The sequence below is a fragment of the Manis pentadactyla genome, chromosome 17 (assembly GCF_030020395.1).
Source record: "Manis pentadactyla isolate mManPen7 chromosome 17, mManPen7.hap1, whole genome shotgun sequence".
Lineage (NCBI taxonomy): Eukaryota > Metazoa > Chordata > Mammalia > Pholidota > Manidae > Manis > Manis pentadactyla.
The window spans coordinates 64472863-64488704 of NC_080035.1; the positions used below are offsets into that span (position 1 = coordinate 64472863).

Consider the following 15842-nt stretch of genomic DNA (forward strand, 5'->3'; position numbering starts at 1 on the left):
TGGCACCAGTCGTGTGGCGTCTTTTCCAGCACCAACTACTGCCGTTCTCCAGCTCCGGCTGGGTGTCCTACAATCCCAGCCTGTTCTGAGCTAACTCCCCAGGGCAGCGCAGACCCACAGGCTAGGGACTCAGGCCCACAAGACAGTCCCCATTTCAGATGCCAGCCACAGTGGGGTCCCCCGGCTACTCACACTTCTGCCCACTGACCGCATCTGGGGATTTGGGAGATGAGTGTCAGGACTCAGGGAAGCACCCACTTACTGTTACCAGATTCGAAAGGACACAGCTCGGGAACCCCTAGCTGGACGAGCTGCCCAGGGCGAGTACAGGAGGGAGGGCTCCCGTGCCCTCTGCAGGCACGCCCCTCCCAGGACCTCCCTGTGCTCGGTGTCGTTTGGGGGCTTTAGGGAGGCTTCAGTACTTAGGAAGCTCGATTCAGTCACTGGCCAATGGTGATGGACTCAGCCTCAGGCCCTCTCCCCTCCCAGGTGGCGGCGGCTGGTCCTTCTGGCACCACCTCTGGTCCTGACGCTGCCCACAGCCGTCACCTCTTGGCACACGGAAGACACCAGAGAGCCCTGGGATTTCCGGAGCTGTGCGCCGGGGAGTCGGGGACAAAGGCCAGGGATGTATTTGTCATCGCCCACAGCCCTGAGCTCACTGAGTCCAGTCTCTGCATCCCTGTTGGTCAGCGTGTCGTTAGGCACCTCCAGCACGCCCCCACTCACGGCAGGGCTGACCCCTCCCAGCGGCCTGTCTCTACTGTGTCCCCCGCCCCAAGTGAACCGTTTCCACTGGATCAAGCTGACCCCTTCCAGCATGTCCTGTGAACCCATGAACAAATGCCCAGTCCTCAATACAACCTCTCAACTTCCCCGGCCGGCACCCCTCCCCCAGACGGCACCCCTTCCCCGGCCGGCACCCCTTCCCCGGGCACCTGCCAAGTGTTCCTTAACATCAGAATCACCGGCTACCACGAGAACACGCCCCTCAGGGGCCTCTCTTGTCTCCTCTGCCAAGAACCCCCGGCTCTCCCTTCATGCATCAGCCCCTTCCTAATGCCTGAGATCCTATGTGGCCTCACCTCCTCCAGTAAGTCATTTCGGAATTCCAGGGAGCCTAGAGGCATCCGCGACCTTGGCTTACAAATAAACCATGTTCCATACAGAGCATCTGTCTGTGGGTCTGTCTGCCTCACCAGACACACACTGTGCAAGTGGGAAGTGTCGTCCTTGGCTGGGCTGCCACGAAGCCAGGCAAGGAAGGGCCAACTGCGGACCGAAGTCGAGCCCACTGTGAGGGAGCGCGGCACCCAGACCGAGCGCCCGACGCGACGGAGACAGGAGGCCCCAGGCGCTGGAGACGCAAGGAGTACTTAAAGCTGGGACCGACCTTCAGCTCTGCCAGGAGCCTGTCTCTAAAATGATCAACTTTAGGAGGATGAAACTACCCAAATAAACTCCTTTGACCAGGAATTCCACTTTGGGAAAAATTTTTAAGGAAACAAGACAGAAGGGAAAGGAAGGTATTCCTAACAGCATTGTTTTTAACAGCCAGAAACAACCCAAGTGGTCAGTGACGGGCCACTGAATAGCTCCTGGGTGGAATGCTATCCAGTCATCACTGGAATCTGCTCAATTGTAGACCAGGAGATGTGGTTTCTAGGGAAAAACCTGAGAGAACAGCAGAATCCTGAAATAACCGAGGAGTGCAGAAATAAGGCTGGCAAATGAGGCTGTGTCCATGTGGCAGAACATTATAAAGCTATTTAAAATGTTCAAGAATATTTAAGAACATAAAAAAGCAGACCTTACAATATAAACAGGTTTTCTTAAAAAGTATTATACATATTTACATACATTTAAAAAAATTACAAGAATGTAAAGCACTCAACATAGGTATTCCTGTAAATTGGATAATTTAATAAATTAGAAATCTTTAGGGATCTTTAAGGATAATCATTAAAGCTCCTAATTATAAAAAGCAGAAGACATGAACTTTGAAATCAGACTTTTAAAAATATAAATATGATTTAATCCCCCAGTTAAAGTTTTCCCCAAAAAACTTCCTCTAAATGCTGTGTAAGATAAGAGAAATGCCCTATTCATTTAACAAAAGAGAAAATGAAACCTCCCGAGCTATTTCCCTAGCCCCAAAGCAGCCTTGACCTCCCCTGTGACGGGGGCCTTCCCGTGGAGGCTGAGCAGCCGGGCACAGGGTCACGGAGCCACCCAGACACCAAGCCAGAGCAACACGGCGCACCAGCGGCGTCGGGGCCCCAAGCCACACAGACCTTAACGTCCTCTAACAGAGCAAAGAGACTTCTCTGACAGTCTGTCAAAACACACTCCTTCAGCCACGGGTGCACAGCAAGACAAGGGGCTCGTGAGACACCTAGGAACACTGTCACACGGGCAGACCCCGCTCAGGTCGCCGTCACTGCCGCCCGTGCTTACCTCGCCGGCCCTCTTGATTATCTTGTCATCCACGTCTGTGATTCCCATCACCATGACGACGCTGCATCCGAAAACCCTGGTGAGGATCCTTCGAATTATGTCGAATCTAACGTACGAGCTGCAAGAACAAAACGTCAGGGCGTCTTTAATACAGCAAGTCATCGTGATCTTTAAAACAAATGCATTCCTTCTTACATGCGGCTGCGTAACTTCAAATGTGACACTGACAGCTCCGGGGCAGCTAGAAAAGAAAAAGCATTTTACTGACAGGCCACAGGGGGCCTCTCAGCAAATCAACCAAGGTATGGCCTCAACTTCAGGATACAATATTAGCATTTTAAATTTGAGAGCTATTGTCTAAGTGAGTTTACATCTACTTAATCATACACAAAGTTCATGTGTAACACAATCTCACTGGTTAAAATGCTGAAGGCTTTTACCATTTTTGTTCATGTCCTGGAATGACCGCGTTTCGTATGACAAAACAGAACCAAGTGACAACAAATAAAGAGAAGCACATGCCTACTCAAGCTGTACGAGATCACCCCTGAAAAATGTGTCCCCGTGGGGGAATGTGCACACACCAGCTTAGTCACAGACGCCACTCGGACTTGTAAAACCAAAAGGGCTTCAAATCCATTAAGATCCATCTAAAATCTCACGTATCTCATTTCCCATTGAAGCAACCTCAAAAAACTCAAGGTCAGCTAATCTGTCGCTCATCTGTCATCCACACGACCAATCTGAGTTCATGAATCATTGTCCCTTGAAAACGAGCCTTGATTTTGTGTCCACCCCAAACCCAGCTGGGCCCAAATCTTGATTCTAGTGACCAAACGAGCCCTGAGGCTCCCTGCCGAGAGCTGAGCCTCTGCAGCTCAGGCGGCTCATTCACAGACGGGGCGGACCCGCGGTCCCACAGGCTGCCGCCCAGAGGCTGGGCACGCGCTCCAGCCGGTGGGGGCTGTTACCTCCACTACCATCACTAGGCCCCTCAGTCACGGTGAGTTGGGAAAGACTCTACAGAAATAAGATCTGAGACAGTTAACAGGAACCCAAAACAAAGTGAAACAAGACCAGAGTCACATGCTTGCCCAGGGGAGCTCAGGGGCTGCAAGGCGCTGAGCTGCTGCGCGCAGGCTGCTCCCCAGGGTCCGTTCCACGTGCACCGCCGACAGGGCACGGGGCCGGGTGGGGGGGAGCCCAGCACCCAGCCAGGCTGTCGGCCATCTCTGCCCCACTGTGGGACCTGGGCTGGGGCTGTCATTCTCGGCATCGTGCTGTAATTTTTTTTGTAAATTTGAGGATAACAGCCCCACCACCTAGTGTTGCTAGGATTCTGTTGGCTGGTGTTCGTCAAGCATGTAGAACATGCACACAAGCACATGCTATCTGTGTGTGTTAAAAAAGTGCGTATCTTTTTAAAAGAGAGGCTAGTGTGGCTACGTGGCGAGCACCTGGAGAGTAAGGAGGGACAGTCCTTCAGAACCACGCAGGTGTCCTCGGGACTCTGAACTCTACTCAGGGGCAGAGGGGCCATGCCTGGCCGCCCCTGCCCTTGAGGCTTCACACGTGTCCAGAATCGTGGGGGACTTAGGCTCTCTGCTCTTGGGGGCATCAGGACCTGCGTGACTCTTCTGAGGAATGGGTCCCATTCACAAGCAACACTTCCATGGTGGTTATCCGAGTGGGCGCAGGGGCGGCCGTGAGGAAAGGATTGCAGAGATGCCTTCTGTGTGCTGGTAACATTCTGTTTCCCCAGCTAAGAGCTGTGGACATTCATCAGCGGTACTCTTAGGGCTTGTACTCTTTGCTCTATTTGTAAGGACAAATGCAGGTGATCACTGCGAAGCTTGATTCTCCAAGTCCGAAGATGAGGAAAGAGACTCTCCCCTCTCCCCCTTAATTTCAGAATTTCCTCAGTCCTTTTAAAATGTATGTAAATGTTTTCAATGGTGAAATAAGCCTCTTGTCAGTCTCACAACTCAGGAAACTTCAAGGATCTGGAAGCCATCTCTGAAATGAAGTCACCAAGGAAGGTAATGCTCTCTCACCCAAGGGCTCAACTGGTCCCCACTCCACGTTGCAAACCCTGCCTGAGCCAGTGACTTGTATCCACTTAGCTCGAGAAAAGAGTGAGACTCCTTCCTGTCTTGGCCATCGTTTTAGCGGGCTGCCTGTGACTACATCCCATTCTGGTTTAATGATTATTCAACGATAAAATTTTCTTTCTCTTCTGCCTTTGTGGAGAGGTTTCCAGGTTGTGAGATTTTATCTGTAATCATTTTCCATACATACCTATATACTGTAGTAAAAGGGTCAAAATACACTTTTTACAATTGATGGTAAGTTATCCCAAAGGGAAGGAAGAATGATTCCTAGCCCATGTATTGTAACAAAACACAAAAAATGTTCTGATCTTGCTGGGTGAATTACAATTTTGTGAAAAGAGTACTGGGTAAACGGAGCTTTTTCCTTTTGGCCTAGGTCTGGAGAATAACAAATTTAGCAGACGTACAAGAGAACATGTAAAATGCTCAGAAAAGTGGTAATTCTGACAAATGTAGGAGGCAGTGCAGATCACAGTTAAGAGGCAGAAAGGGGAAGCATCGAAAGTGAGCTACACTAGGCCCCACCCGGTCCTAACAGTGTTGCCTCCTCCTCCTCACTGAGTCTCCCCAGGTCACACCTCAGGTTCTGTGTTAAGCGGCACTGTACGGGCATGACTTCACAGAACTGTTAAGTTCCAAAAGATGGAGACTATTATCATTCCATCTCAAAGTTGAAAAAACCGAGGTTCAAAGCAATAAAGTAGTTCGACCAAAATTGGGAATAAAAATGGTAGAGGCAAGAAAAAACTCCTGACCAGCTGACTTCAGGGCCCCTGGAAAGACCTCATCACACTAAACTCATCAAGAAACACCTAATTCTAAAGGGGTCATTCCACACTGCTCTTCACTGCCTCCCTGGGGTTCCTCGCCTGTGAAATGGGTTGTAAGAGCTTAGAATGCTGCCTCCCACAGTACTTGGAATATAGTAATTACTTAAGTGTTCTGCAGTTGCCACTTGAAAGATAGAAAAAACCTGCAAAAGTCTTTCCAAAATCAATGGTCTCCTGGAGGGTAAAAATTCAAATTCGGGGCACTCACCAAGCGTGGCCAAGGTGTGCATGATCGTAGACAGTGGGTCCACAGCTATACCTGGGAACAATTTAAAATCCACCATGAGATATGTTTGCACGCAAGTACACCACGTTCTCGGTTACGTTTACCGGATCAGCCTTGTTTTTTTTTTTTTAAGTAACCACTTTTGGGGAATGCATAGCCGGGATTCTCTTCGTTGAATCGCTAAATTCACAGCCAAGCCCTGTCAATCACTGTAATTACACCGCGTCTTCAAAAGTATTTTGTCACTAATGCTTTTCTTTTCAGAACCAACGCCTCTTTCAACACCGAGCCCCGTCCTCGGAAACGCGTGTCCACAGTCCTTCCCGCCCCACATCCCCAATCCCCGGGACTACCAGGAGGCGCCGTCCGCGCTGCCCACGATCAAGGGGTCCTTCCTCCGAGTGAGGCTGTTGTACACTTTGACGCCCGTGTCGTAGCCCGCAGGCTGAAGCCAGCGCTGCCTGCGCGGCCGCGGCCCCGACCCCAGGCCGAGCGCCGCCCGGAGCACTCGGGCGCTCCCGCGGGGCACGCGGGTCCGCAGCATGGCCGCCCACGAGCAGCTCGGAGCAGGGCGCACGCGCTCTGGAGGCTCACCGCGCCCCGCCCACCAGAAAGAGGTCCCGCCCCGGTCCCGCCCAAACCGGACGTAGGCCGCTCACTCCGGAAGAGGACAGAGTCTGTCCCCGCCCTGACCGGAAAGAGGTCTGTCATGCCCCGCCCACCCATACCAGCCTAAACCGGAAGGATGTCTGCCAGAGCCCCGTCCACTCCGGCAGGGGACGCTGCCGACGCGGCCAGTCCGGGAAGAGGCGTTAGGAATCTGCAGCCGCGCCTCCCTCCCACCACGTAGAGTCCGCCACTCCGCGGGGAAGAGCGGGCCGCATCCCGAGGCCAGAGGGAGGGGTGCGTTGGTTCGTAAGCGGCGGTCGCAAGGCACATCTGTGCTGACGCGCTCCGAATACCCGCCCACCCCCGCGGTGGCGCGGGAGGCCGCCGCGAGCTGGTTTTCACCTTGCGGGCCCCGGTGCCGGCTCCTCGTCCGCTCGTGGAATACGTCTCGTGTGCACCCCAACACAGCACACGGCAGATTTGCGCCCCCATACAACACACGCTACGTTTGCACCCCAACACACACACACACACGCGCGCTACGTTTGCACCCCAACACACACACACACGTTTGCATGCCGGCACACTTGCTACGAAACCACCCATTCATCAAGTAAGCGTAGTAAGAAATACCAGCTTGAGATTCATTTCAAGGTTGAAAGTACATATTCCGGTCTCCTGAGAACGAACATTCTGAGTTGAGGTTTCAATTGGATTTTTAAACGGTAGATTCTCTTGAAGTTACGTTCAAATTGTGTCGATAAACGTTCCCCTGTTGACATCTTGCAAAACAGTCTCAGAAAGAAAGCCCCTTTGCTTCTGCAGCCTTAAACAGCAAAGAGCTTCCTCAGTTCTTTGTGTATTGTGTGTGTGGTTGGTTTTGGTCCTTCTATTGAAAAGCAAATGCCTACACACCGGTATGTTCCTACACTTTAAATACTTTTTTTCAAGATCTCTATAGTGCAGTTCTGCAGTTCTGTTTCAAGCTAAACTGGAGTCTATGTTGTAGTGCACAAAAATAAAATGTTAGAACCTGTTGTTAAGAATTAGGAGACGACTATATCAATGGTAAGCATGTGCTCCCTGACTATTCAAAGTTCTACTGGAGTATATTATCCCTTCCTATATTGCCTGCATACTTATCTTGATGTTATATTGTAGTTGTCTCTTGTTTCTAAGACAGTATGTATATTTCTCCACCTGAGTACTTTATACTATAAACTCTTCTGAACATTCTTACTGTATCCAGCACTAAATTCATAGAAGGGTTGCTGAATTCACGTCTGATGAAATTCACCTATTTTTGCAGGTGGGAGGAAATATGGGCAGTAAAATATCTGATAGGGAAAGCTCTGACCCAGATAATAGCTGTGCCAGTAAAATAAGAAAAAGAACAAAAGGCAATTTCTGAGAACACATAGAATTCAAGGAAAAGATACGTTTTGAAAACAGATTCAGTAATACTGAAGACCAAATCCTGCATCTTCTGCCTTCAGAAAACTAGTCCTGTAATGTGTTCAGCCCTTGACTGGCAGCAGTTCTACCTTTTCTTCCATCTTCTGAGCATCATTAAAACGGAAAATTTACAAGGACAGCAACCTAGCGGGTGGCTCCACTCTGTGTCGCACCCCTCCCTCCTTAACATAAACAACACTACAAGGACAGTAATTTACGAGGTGGCTCCCCTCTGCCTCGCCCCCTCCTCAACCCAAACAAAAAAAAGAACACTCCCCTGGTTTCCCCGTGCTGCCGAGCACCGCGTCCCAAGGTTCGCTCCCTGAACTCCCTCCCCCTTGCCTGCCCGCTTGCTGTGTACGTAGGAATGTTACAGATAAGGAAGCAGAAAGGTATAAATTGCTCTTTTCCTTTGTTCCGGGCTCAGACTTTTTGGGAGATTACTCCCCTCTGAGCCTGCCAGTGTGAAATAAAGCCTCAACACTCCTAGACCTCCGAGTGCCGCTTGGTTTTTTCCGTGGGTGATCCAGTCCAGGTTTTTTTTCAGTATTTTCCGTAACATTTGGTTCCCTCACCGGGAAACCCAACCGCGCTGGCCCTTTGTTGCCACCGGTTTGGGGCAATGGCGGGGCGGTGAAGGAACAGGAGATCGCAACGGAGAAGGCGCGCCCTGCCTGACCCCTCGGCAGTCTCCCACCCGGTCGCCCTGGGCCAGCCCCGCTCCGCTGTTCCCGCGGGACTCAAGCAGGCTTGGCAGGTGAGGACCTGGTTCTGACACTGAATCCGGTAAGGCCCCGGGGCCCCTGACCCAGCCAGTCCCACCCGTTGGGGTGGAAGGGGAGCCTGATCACCTCCCGGGAGACTTATTAGAAGTCTCACAGGTAGACATTCCCAGGGGGGAATGTTTAAACTCTGGTCTGTCTGGGTGTGTGTGTGAGTGAGTGTGCAGGGCGGCTGAAGTCATTCAGTCTGCACTGAATCTGTGATTCCACGGCCTGCGCTACGGAATCTGAGTGGGCCCTCATCCGCTTTCGCGGCCAGCCGGCACGGCGTATCGGTGATTCAGCTTCGGCTGACCTGGCCTGGGACTTATGCAGGTGCACCTTAGCCAAGGCTGGCCAAAGTCTCCGCGAGGAGCACGAACGGACGGGCATCTGGCTGGTCTCCTCTCTAGAGGAGGCACCCCTCCCTTGTCTGTTGTCACGGCACCGTCCACGGACACGTCATGGCATCAGGGCATAGTAAACCCACAGTCGTTGACACTATGATCAAAAATTTCAGAAAGAGATTTTCAGAAAACAACAGAGTAAAATTAATTCCTGGCAGGTTGAAAACCCTGTGTGAATCTGTATTGCCAACCTTTAGTGTAGGGTGGCCTCCAGAAGGAACCCTAGATGTCCCAACAATCCACTGAGCCTGGCGGGTCATCCCTAGAGATCCAGATCATCCTAATCAGTTCCCATACACTGACTCCCCGTTAGGAGTTGCCCAGACCCTTCCCCCTTGGGTGCGATTCACTTGCAACAACAGGCAGGGGCAGGGTAGGGTCTTAGTTGCCTCAACAAGGAAGCCTGCAAAGAAACAACAGAAGCCTGAGCCTCTGCACATTTTTACTGGTGACCCAGAGAAAAAGCTAATATTGCCCCCGCATTATGTGCCTCCAAGGCCGGCAGCACCCAGCCCCTGGTCCCTGATACCTCCTCGCTGTCAGCCTCCCTGCCAACTCCAGACCAGTGAACCCACTTCTCCCTGGACCAGCAGCCTGACTGCACCCTCAGCTGGGAGCAGATGCCCTTCAGATGCCAGTGCAAGAGATGCAGGGCCTGAAAGCAGTACCCTGTTCACAAGAGAAGAGAGGAGGCAGCTGGGGTCCTTGTTCAGGGTGCATAGGCTGAAATTGCTGTTCCCGGGGAGCACCCCAAGAGGGACTTCACCACCCCTGAGGGACAGCACCAGATCCACCGATATCAGGACGCTCTCCTCCAGGAGATCGAAGCTGGGTCCAAAAGGCCTATGAACATGACTAAAGTTTTTTCAGTCACTCAACAACCAGAAGAGGCTCCTGGAGACTATGATGAGAGACTGTGTGAAACTTATGGCATCTACACCCCTTTCAACTCTGAGTCACCTGGGAGCCAGCAGATAGTAAACACCACATTCATAGCCCAAGCTGCCCCAGACATCAGATGAAAGCTCCAAAAGCTTGAGTGCTTCACTAAGATGACTGAAATTGCCAAAAAAAGAATATCTAAACAGAGAATTTCAGGCCGACAGAGAGGCAAAAAGAAAAATAAAAAGGCAAGTTTCCTGGCAGCTGCCCTGAAAGAGACGGATGGGCAGAAGGCAGAGAGAAGCCAGCCACCTAGAGGGGGGAAGCCCAGGACCCCCCTAGCCAGAGACCAGTGTGCTTACTGTAAAAAAAAAAAAAAAAAGAGGGGGGGAAGGCATTAGAAAGATGAATGCCCCAAACGAGGCAAAGCCCCAAAGCCCAGTTGCTGCCCGGAAGAGCCCCTTGAAGAAAGGTTCCTTAGCCTGGCAGGAGCAGACAAGGACTGACAAGGACCAGCCTCTCTCGCACTCGGCCCCCGGGAGCCCACGGTCAGAATGAAAGTGAGGGGCCAAAACATGACTTTCATAGTTAACACAGGGGCATAACACTCTCCCTGTAGCCCTCTTCAGTGAAAAAAACTGCAACTATTCTCGGTGAAAGGGTATGTCGCCGCGACCCTGCTTACCCAGGACAACTCAGGAGACACGAAAGAGAAAGCAGGACAGAGAGAGAGAGAGAGAGAGAGAGAGAGAGAGATTACTATATTCTTACACTTGGAGCCACAAACACAGCGGCAGTATCCCCTCTCACAAGAGGTGAGAGCAGGCGTCCAGGAACATCTGATCAGACTCAGAGAGGCAGGCATTCTAATCGAGTGTCAGTCGCCCTGGAACACCCTGCTTCTGCCAGTCAAAAGGCCAGGAGGAGGGCACCAGCCTGTTCAAGACCTGTGAGCCATTAATAGAGTCACTGTTTCTTTACACCCAGTGGTCCCAAACCTGCACACCTTCCTCAGCCAGATCCCAGAGTCTGTCAAATAGTTCACTCGCACAGACATATAGATGCCTTTCTCCGTCTCTGTCTGGCCCCCCAAAGCCAGCTCTTATTTGCCTTTGAATGGACTGAACTAGATAAGGGCGCAGATGCAGTTAACATGGATGCGGCTTCCACAAGAGTTCAAGAACTCACTCAACCTCTTTGGAGAGGCATTGGCTGCAGACCTTGCCAGCTTTCCGAGAGATGCCACATGCTGAGCCCTCCTGCAGTACGTAGATGACCTCCTCCTTGCAGTGACACCCAGGAAAATTGTGCAAAAGGCACAAAGGCCCTCCTGCAACTCCTGTCAGACTCAGGATACCGAGCCTCATAAAAAAGGGCACAAATCTGCCAGGAGCAAGTCCGGTACTCAGGCTCCCTCCTCACCCAGGGAGAAAGGGGCACCAAGGCCAGAGAAGAAAAAGGTCGTTAACTCCTTGCCCCAGCCCAGGACGAGGGGGGGCATGCGAAAGTTCCTAGGGGCCCCAGGTTCTGCAAAAATCTAGATTTCCGGATTCTCAGCAATGGCAAGGCCCCTCTGCAACCTCCTGGGGGGCCAGACTGAAAGCCTCTGCCTGGACAAAAGAGGAGAGAGCCGCCTTCCTGGAAATAAAAACTGCTTCAGAACAGGCACCAGCCCTAGGCCTGCCAGATATGAAAAGGCCTTTCAGTCTCTTCGCTACATAATAAAGGTAGCAATTCTGCATTGCAAAGAATATCAAAAAGAAAACAACCCTACAGCACAGGGAAATGGGGCAGCAGATGAAGCTGCCACAGCAGCAGCCGGTGAGGAGGCAGGGAGAGCTCCTTCCCTCGCTGTGGCCCTAACACCCTGGTAGAGGCCCCTCCACCCAGGTACGCTGAAAAGGAGGAAGACTGGAGCCACTTTAACTGACAGTGGATGGTGGGTGTTGCCAGACAGACGTATCTTTGTCCCGACTGCAACCGGGAGGCAACTAGTCAGCAAATACCACCAGCTCACCCACCTGGGAAAAACTGCCCTGGAGGCCCTCCTCAAAAGCAATACATCAGCCAGTTGCCAGCGCTGTGCCGAGCGGTGAGTAGACAGTGTGTAACTTGTGCCAGAAATAATACTCGGTCTGCACCACGACTCCCACCTGGTGTCCAAAGAATGGGCGTTGCCCCCTTTGAAGACCTTGAGATGGACTTCACAGATGTCCAGCCGTGGGGACTCAGATACCTCCTAGTGACAGTGTGTACGTTCTCTGACTGGGGCGAAGCCTTCCCAACCACAGAACAGAGCCGGGAGGTAGCCAAAGTCCTCCTGAAAGAAATTGTGTCCTGGTTTGGCCTACCATCCACAATCCTGTGACAATGAGTCTGACTTTGTAGCAGATGTAGTGCAAATGTTAACTAAATTCCTCAATATTACCTAGAAACTTCACACTGCATACAGGCCACAGAGTTCAGGAAAAGTAGAGCGAATGAACCGCACCCTCAAAAGAACCCCAGTACATTCCTTCCAGGCTAGGGACTCAGTCTGAGTTAAAGATTGGAAAGAAGACCCCCTCAAACCTCAGTAGACTGGCCCCACATTATTGTTCTAACTACTCCTACTGCCCTCAAGGTTGCAGGCGTCACTCCAGGGGTCCGTCATTCCTGAGTGAAAGGAGCCTGTCACCCTGACAAGGAAGCACATCAGGAGGAGGCCCAGCCATACCTCCAGATCCTCTGCGCCTCGGCATCCCACGATTGCCCTCTGACTACACCTGCACTCTGGGCATTAGACTTTGTGCTGCTGCACCCCTGGACTGGACTATTCCTCAAAAAGTTGCTCTTTCTATTGTCTATTGGGTAATCTTAAATTGTTTTACTGTGCTTACCTGTCTCTCTTAGCTGGACCCAAGTCTCAACCTGCATTTCCAAAGTACCTCTCTGTAATGTTTAATTGTACAAAAGTTATAAAGTGCATAGTGGGCTAACGGGGGCTACCTCCTTTCCCCGGAACAAGCTGCCCCTTTACTGATCCCTGCTCTGGTCGGGCTCAGTGGAGCCGGATCAGCTGCAGTAGACACAGCAGCTCTAATAGACTTAGGGCCTGATGCCCTAACAGAGGAAGCTGATCAAGGTTTAGAGCAGCTTGAAACCACCATGATTCAGCCGCAAGATCAGATCAGACTGATTCCCTGGCTAAAGTGTTGCAAAATTGTAGAAGACTGGACCTCCTGTTCATGTCACAGGGAAGCTTATGTGTAGCCCTCAAAGAAGATTGTTGTTTTTATACAAATAAGTCTGGCATAGTTAAGAGTAATCTAGCCAAAGTAAAAAAAACATCCAGCATAGGAATAAAATGTTAGAAAATAAAAAGTCTTAGTTCCAAGAATGATTTGAATAGAATCCATGGCTGACAACTCTTCTGACTTGGCAGTGCTGGGCCGGCGATTCTGCTGTTCCTTAAACTATTAGTAGAACTCTGTGTATTAACTGGCTCGTTAACTTTATCGAGGAATGCATTTCCTCCATACAGCTCATGTATATGCGGAGCCACTACGACCCTGTCATAAGCCAAGGAGATGATGCCCCCTAAAACGAAGTGTTTGAAGGGGCATCAGAGGGGGGAATGATAGGGAAAATTTACAAGGACAGCAACCTAGCGGGTGGCTCCACTCTGTGTCGCACCCCTCCCTCCTCAACATAAACAACACTACAAGGACAGTAATTTACGAGGTGGCTCCCCTCTGCCTCGCCCCCTCCTCAACCCAAACATAAAAAGAACACTCCCCTGGTTTCCCCGTGCTGCCGAGCACCGCGTCCCAAGGTTCGCTCCCTGAACTCCCTCCCCCTTGCCTGCTCGCTTGCTGTGTACGTAGGAATGTTACAGATAAGGAAGCAGAAAGGTATAAATTGCTCCCTTTTCCTTTGTTCGGGGCTCAGACTTTTTGGGAAATTACTCCCCTCTGAGCCCGCCGGTGTGAAATAAAGCCTCAACACTCCAAGACCTCCGAGTGCCGCTTGGTTTTTTCCGTGGGTGATCCAGTCCAGGTTTTTTTCAGTATTTTCCGTAACAAAACAATGATACACATACCCATTATTGGTTAAAATAGGATTCCTTCTGCCACTTGAATATTAAGGTAAAGTAAAAATGACTGTGAATATTTATTAGCATATTACCCAAAAAAAGAATCCTGTTAATTTGAAGTGACTCCTCCCAATCTAGGGCAGAACAAAGAAGTGTATTAAAATTAATGATTTCAAAATATTGTGAATGCCATTTCTTAATCCTTAATGACAATAAAAAACGTAGTTCTATTACATTTTCTTTCAAGGTGAAACTTTGTAAATCCAAAGTAGATTAGATAAGGTAACACATTGTTTGGGGCAGTTAGAAATAGATGTATTAGGGTATTTTTTAAGCACATCTAAAGTCAAAGTGTTAGGAAGGAAAGGGCTCGGTGTCGCAGGGAAGTCAGAAACAGTGAGATGAGAGACCAAAGTCAAGGAAGCAAAGTTGGTTTTAATACACTCTGCATAGAGTAGCAGAGCGGGCCTGCCTAAGGTGAGACACGGAGGTGTGGATGCTCATTCTGAGGCTTTTACGAGGTTTTGCCAGGGCAGAGAGGTCCTTGATTGACAGCGGTCAGCTCTCTAGGCTTGTTCTGATTGGTGAATTGGGGACAGGGGCTGTGCTGTGCTTGCGCCTCTGATATTTTTTATCTGGGGGGACCCTGGACATTTCCTGAGTCACTTTTGGACCCTGTGGCTTCACCTGATTAACTCTTTGAGTCATTTCTGGCTTTCTGGTTCTATTTGATCAACTCCCTGAGTCATCTTTGGGGGGTCCTTTCTCCTTTTCATCCCGCTCATTTCTGTCTTTCTGCCTAACAGAAGAATTGTGTTCATCTCTTATCTTTCACTCCCATAGGTTTGATTATCTCCAGTTAAACTAGAAATATAATTTAAGAAAAAAATGTAAAATCTATTTTTGCAACTCTCCAAAGAGCAAATCTGGAACAATCAAAATTCTTCAATGTATCTTCAAAAGTAAGTACTTTTCCTTAGTGGCATATTTAAGAATGCATGATCACAGTTAATTATGTTTTAGTTGTTGGTCTTCTAACCTTGTTCAGAAAACCATAACACTATTGGTATATATTTAAAAAACATTGTGAAACTAATAAATATTTTCTTTTTTAGCCCAAGGGATAAATTAAATGTCTCATACAATGTAAGCTCATTTCACTACTTGAATCTCCAGTGCATAGAACAGTCACTAGGGCATGGTAGGCACTCATTAACTATTTCTTGTTGAATGAGTAAGACACCTCTTTGTTTCATATGTCTGTGAAGTTCATGAAAAAACATGACTTTTAAGAAGATAACCTAGGTCAAACTCCGGTTTGATTATTTTTGGAAGGGATAAATTATTTCTAACCTTTATTCTTAAATTCAGATAGACACTACTCATTCCAGAACCAATGAATGCAAGAACTTAAGAGCCTTTCTTGATACCGTACTTTAAAATTATTTACATGCTGTTAAGAGAAAAGGCATAATTTTTATTCAACTGTTCCCTCTATTCCATAGACCATCTCTGTTGCCACTTATCATAGTATTGAAGTCGTCGGCCAATAAATTTTGTAGTATGAAACAAAACTTTACTCATTTTTTGCCTTAAACTGGGCCAAGACTTTAAGTGTGAATCCATCAGTAAAATAGCAACCATTTTCCCAAATATTTCCCCGGGGGATGTGGGGATTTGAATGAAGATCAAATCCATTTACTTCCACGTGTAACCCCTGCATCACCGCAGCACCGTCCAAAGTGAGCAACCTTTTTTTTTAAATTCACTAATATTGTCTTGGTTTATTTGCCTTTTCTTTCCTTTTGTTTTTATTAAGGTGTTATTGATATACTCTTACGAAGGTTACACATGAAAAACAATGTGGTTACTCATATTATATAAACATTCACTCATATTATAGTGTCCCCCCACACCCCACTGCAGTCACTGCCCATTAGTGTAGTAAGATGCCACACTGTCTTCCCCACGATCCCCCCCTGCACCGTGTGTGCCAATCATAGTATCCCTCAGTCCTTCTCCCTCCCTC

At 49.5% G+C, this 15842-nt stretch overlaps 2 protein-coding genes and 1 long non-coding RNA gene across 6 annotated transcripts in view; 2 read left to right on the plus strand and 1 right to left on the minus strand.

Annotated features, from left to right (window-relative positions):
• The window catches only part of CARS2 (cysteinyl-tRNA synthetase 2, mitochondrial), a 31250-nt gene extending 25035 nt beyond the window's left edge, over positions 1 to 6215 (minus strand). The window contains exons 1-3 of one of the 4 annotated variants that reach the window (XM_036893934.2): positions 5978 to 6215; positions 5607 to 5657; positions 2458 to 2575 (exon numbers count right to left, since the gene is read on the minus strand). In XM_036893934.2, the coding sequence (XP_036749829.1) occupies positions 2458 to 2575; positions 5607 to 5657; positions 5978 to 6168 (360 nt within the window). In that variant the 5' untranslated portion in view covers positions 6169 to 6215. The remainder of the gene's footprint in view (positions 1 to 2457; positions 2576 to 5606; positions 5658 to 5977) is intronic. The other 3 variants (XM_036893937.2, XM_036893942.2, XM_036893943.2) reach the window with 3 other exon arrangements.
• The window catches only part of NAXD (NAD(P)HX dehydratase), an 84216-nt gene that overhangs the window by 53188 nt on the left and 15186 nt on the right, over positions 1 to 15842 (plus strand). The window lies entirely within an intron of this gene.
• LOC118916731 (uncharacterized) lies at positions 6851 to 13730 on the plus strand. Its single transcript, XR_008994549.1, has 2 exons — positions 6851 to 8474; positions 12362 to 13730. It is a non-coding gene; the product is annotated as an uncharacterized LOC118916731 (long non-coding RNA).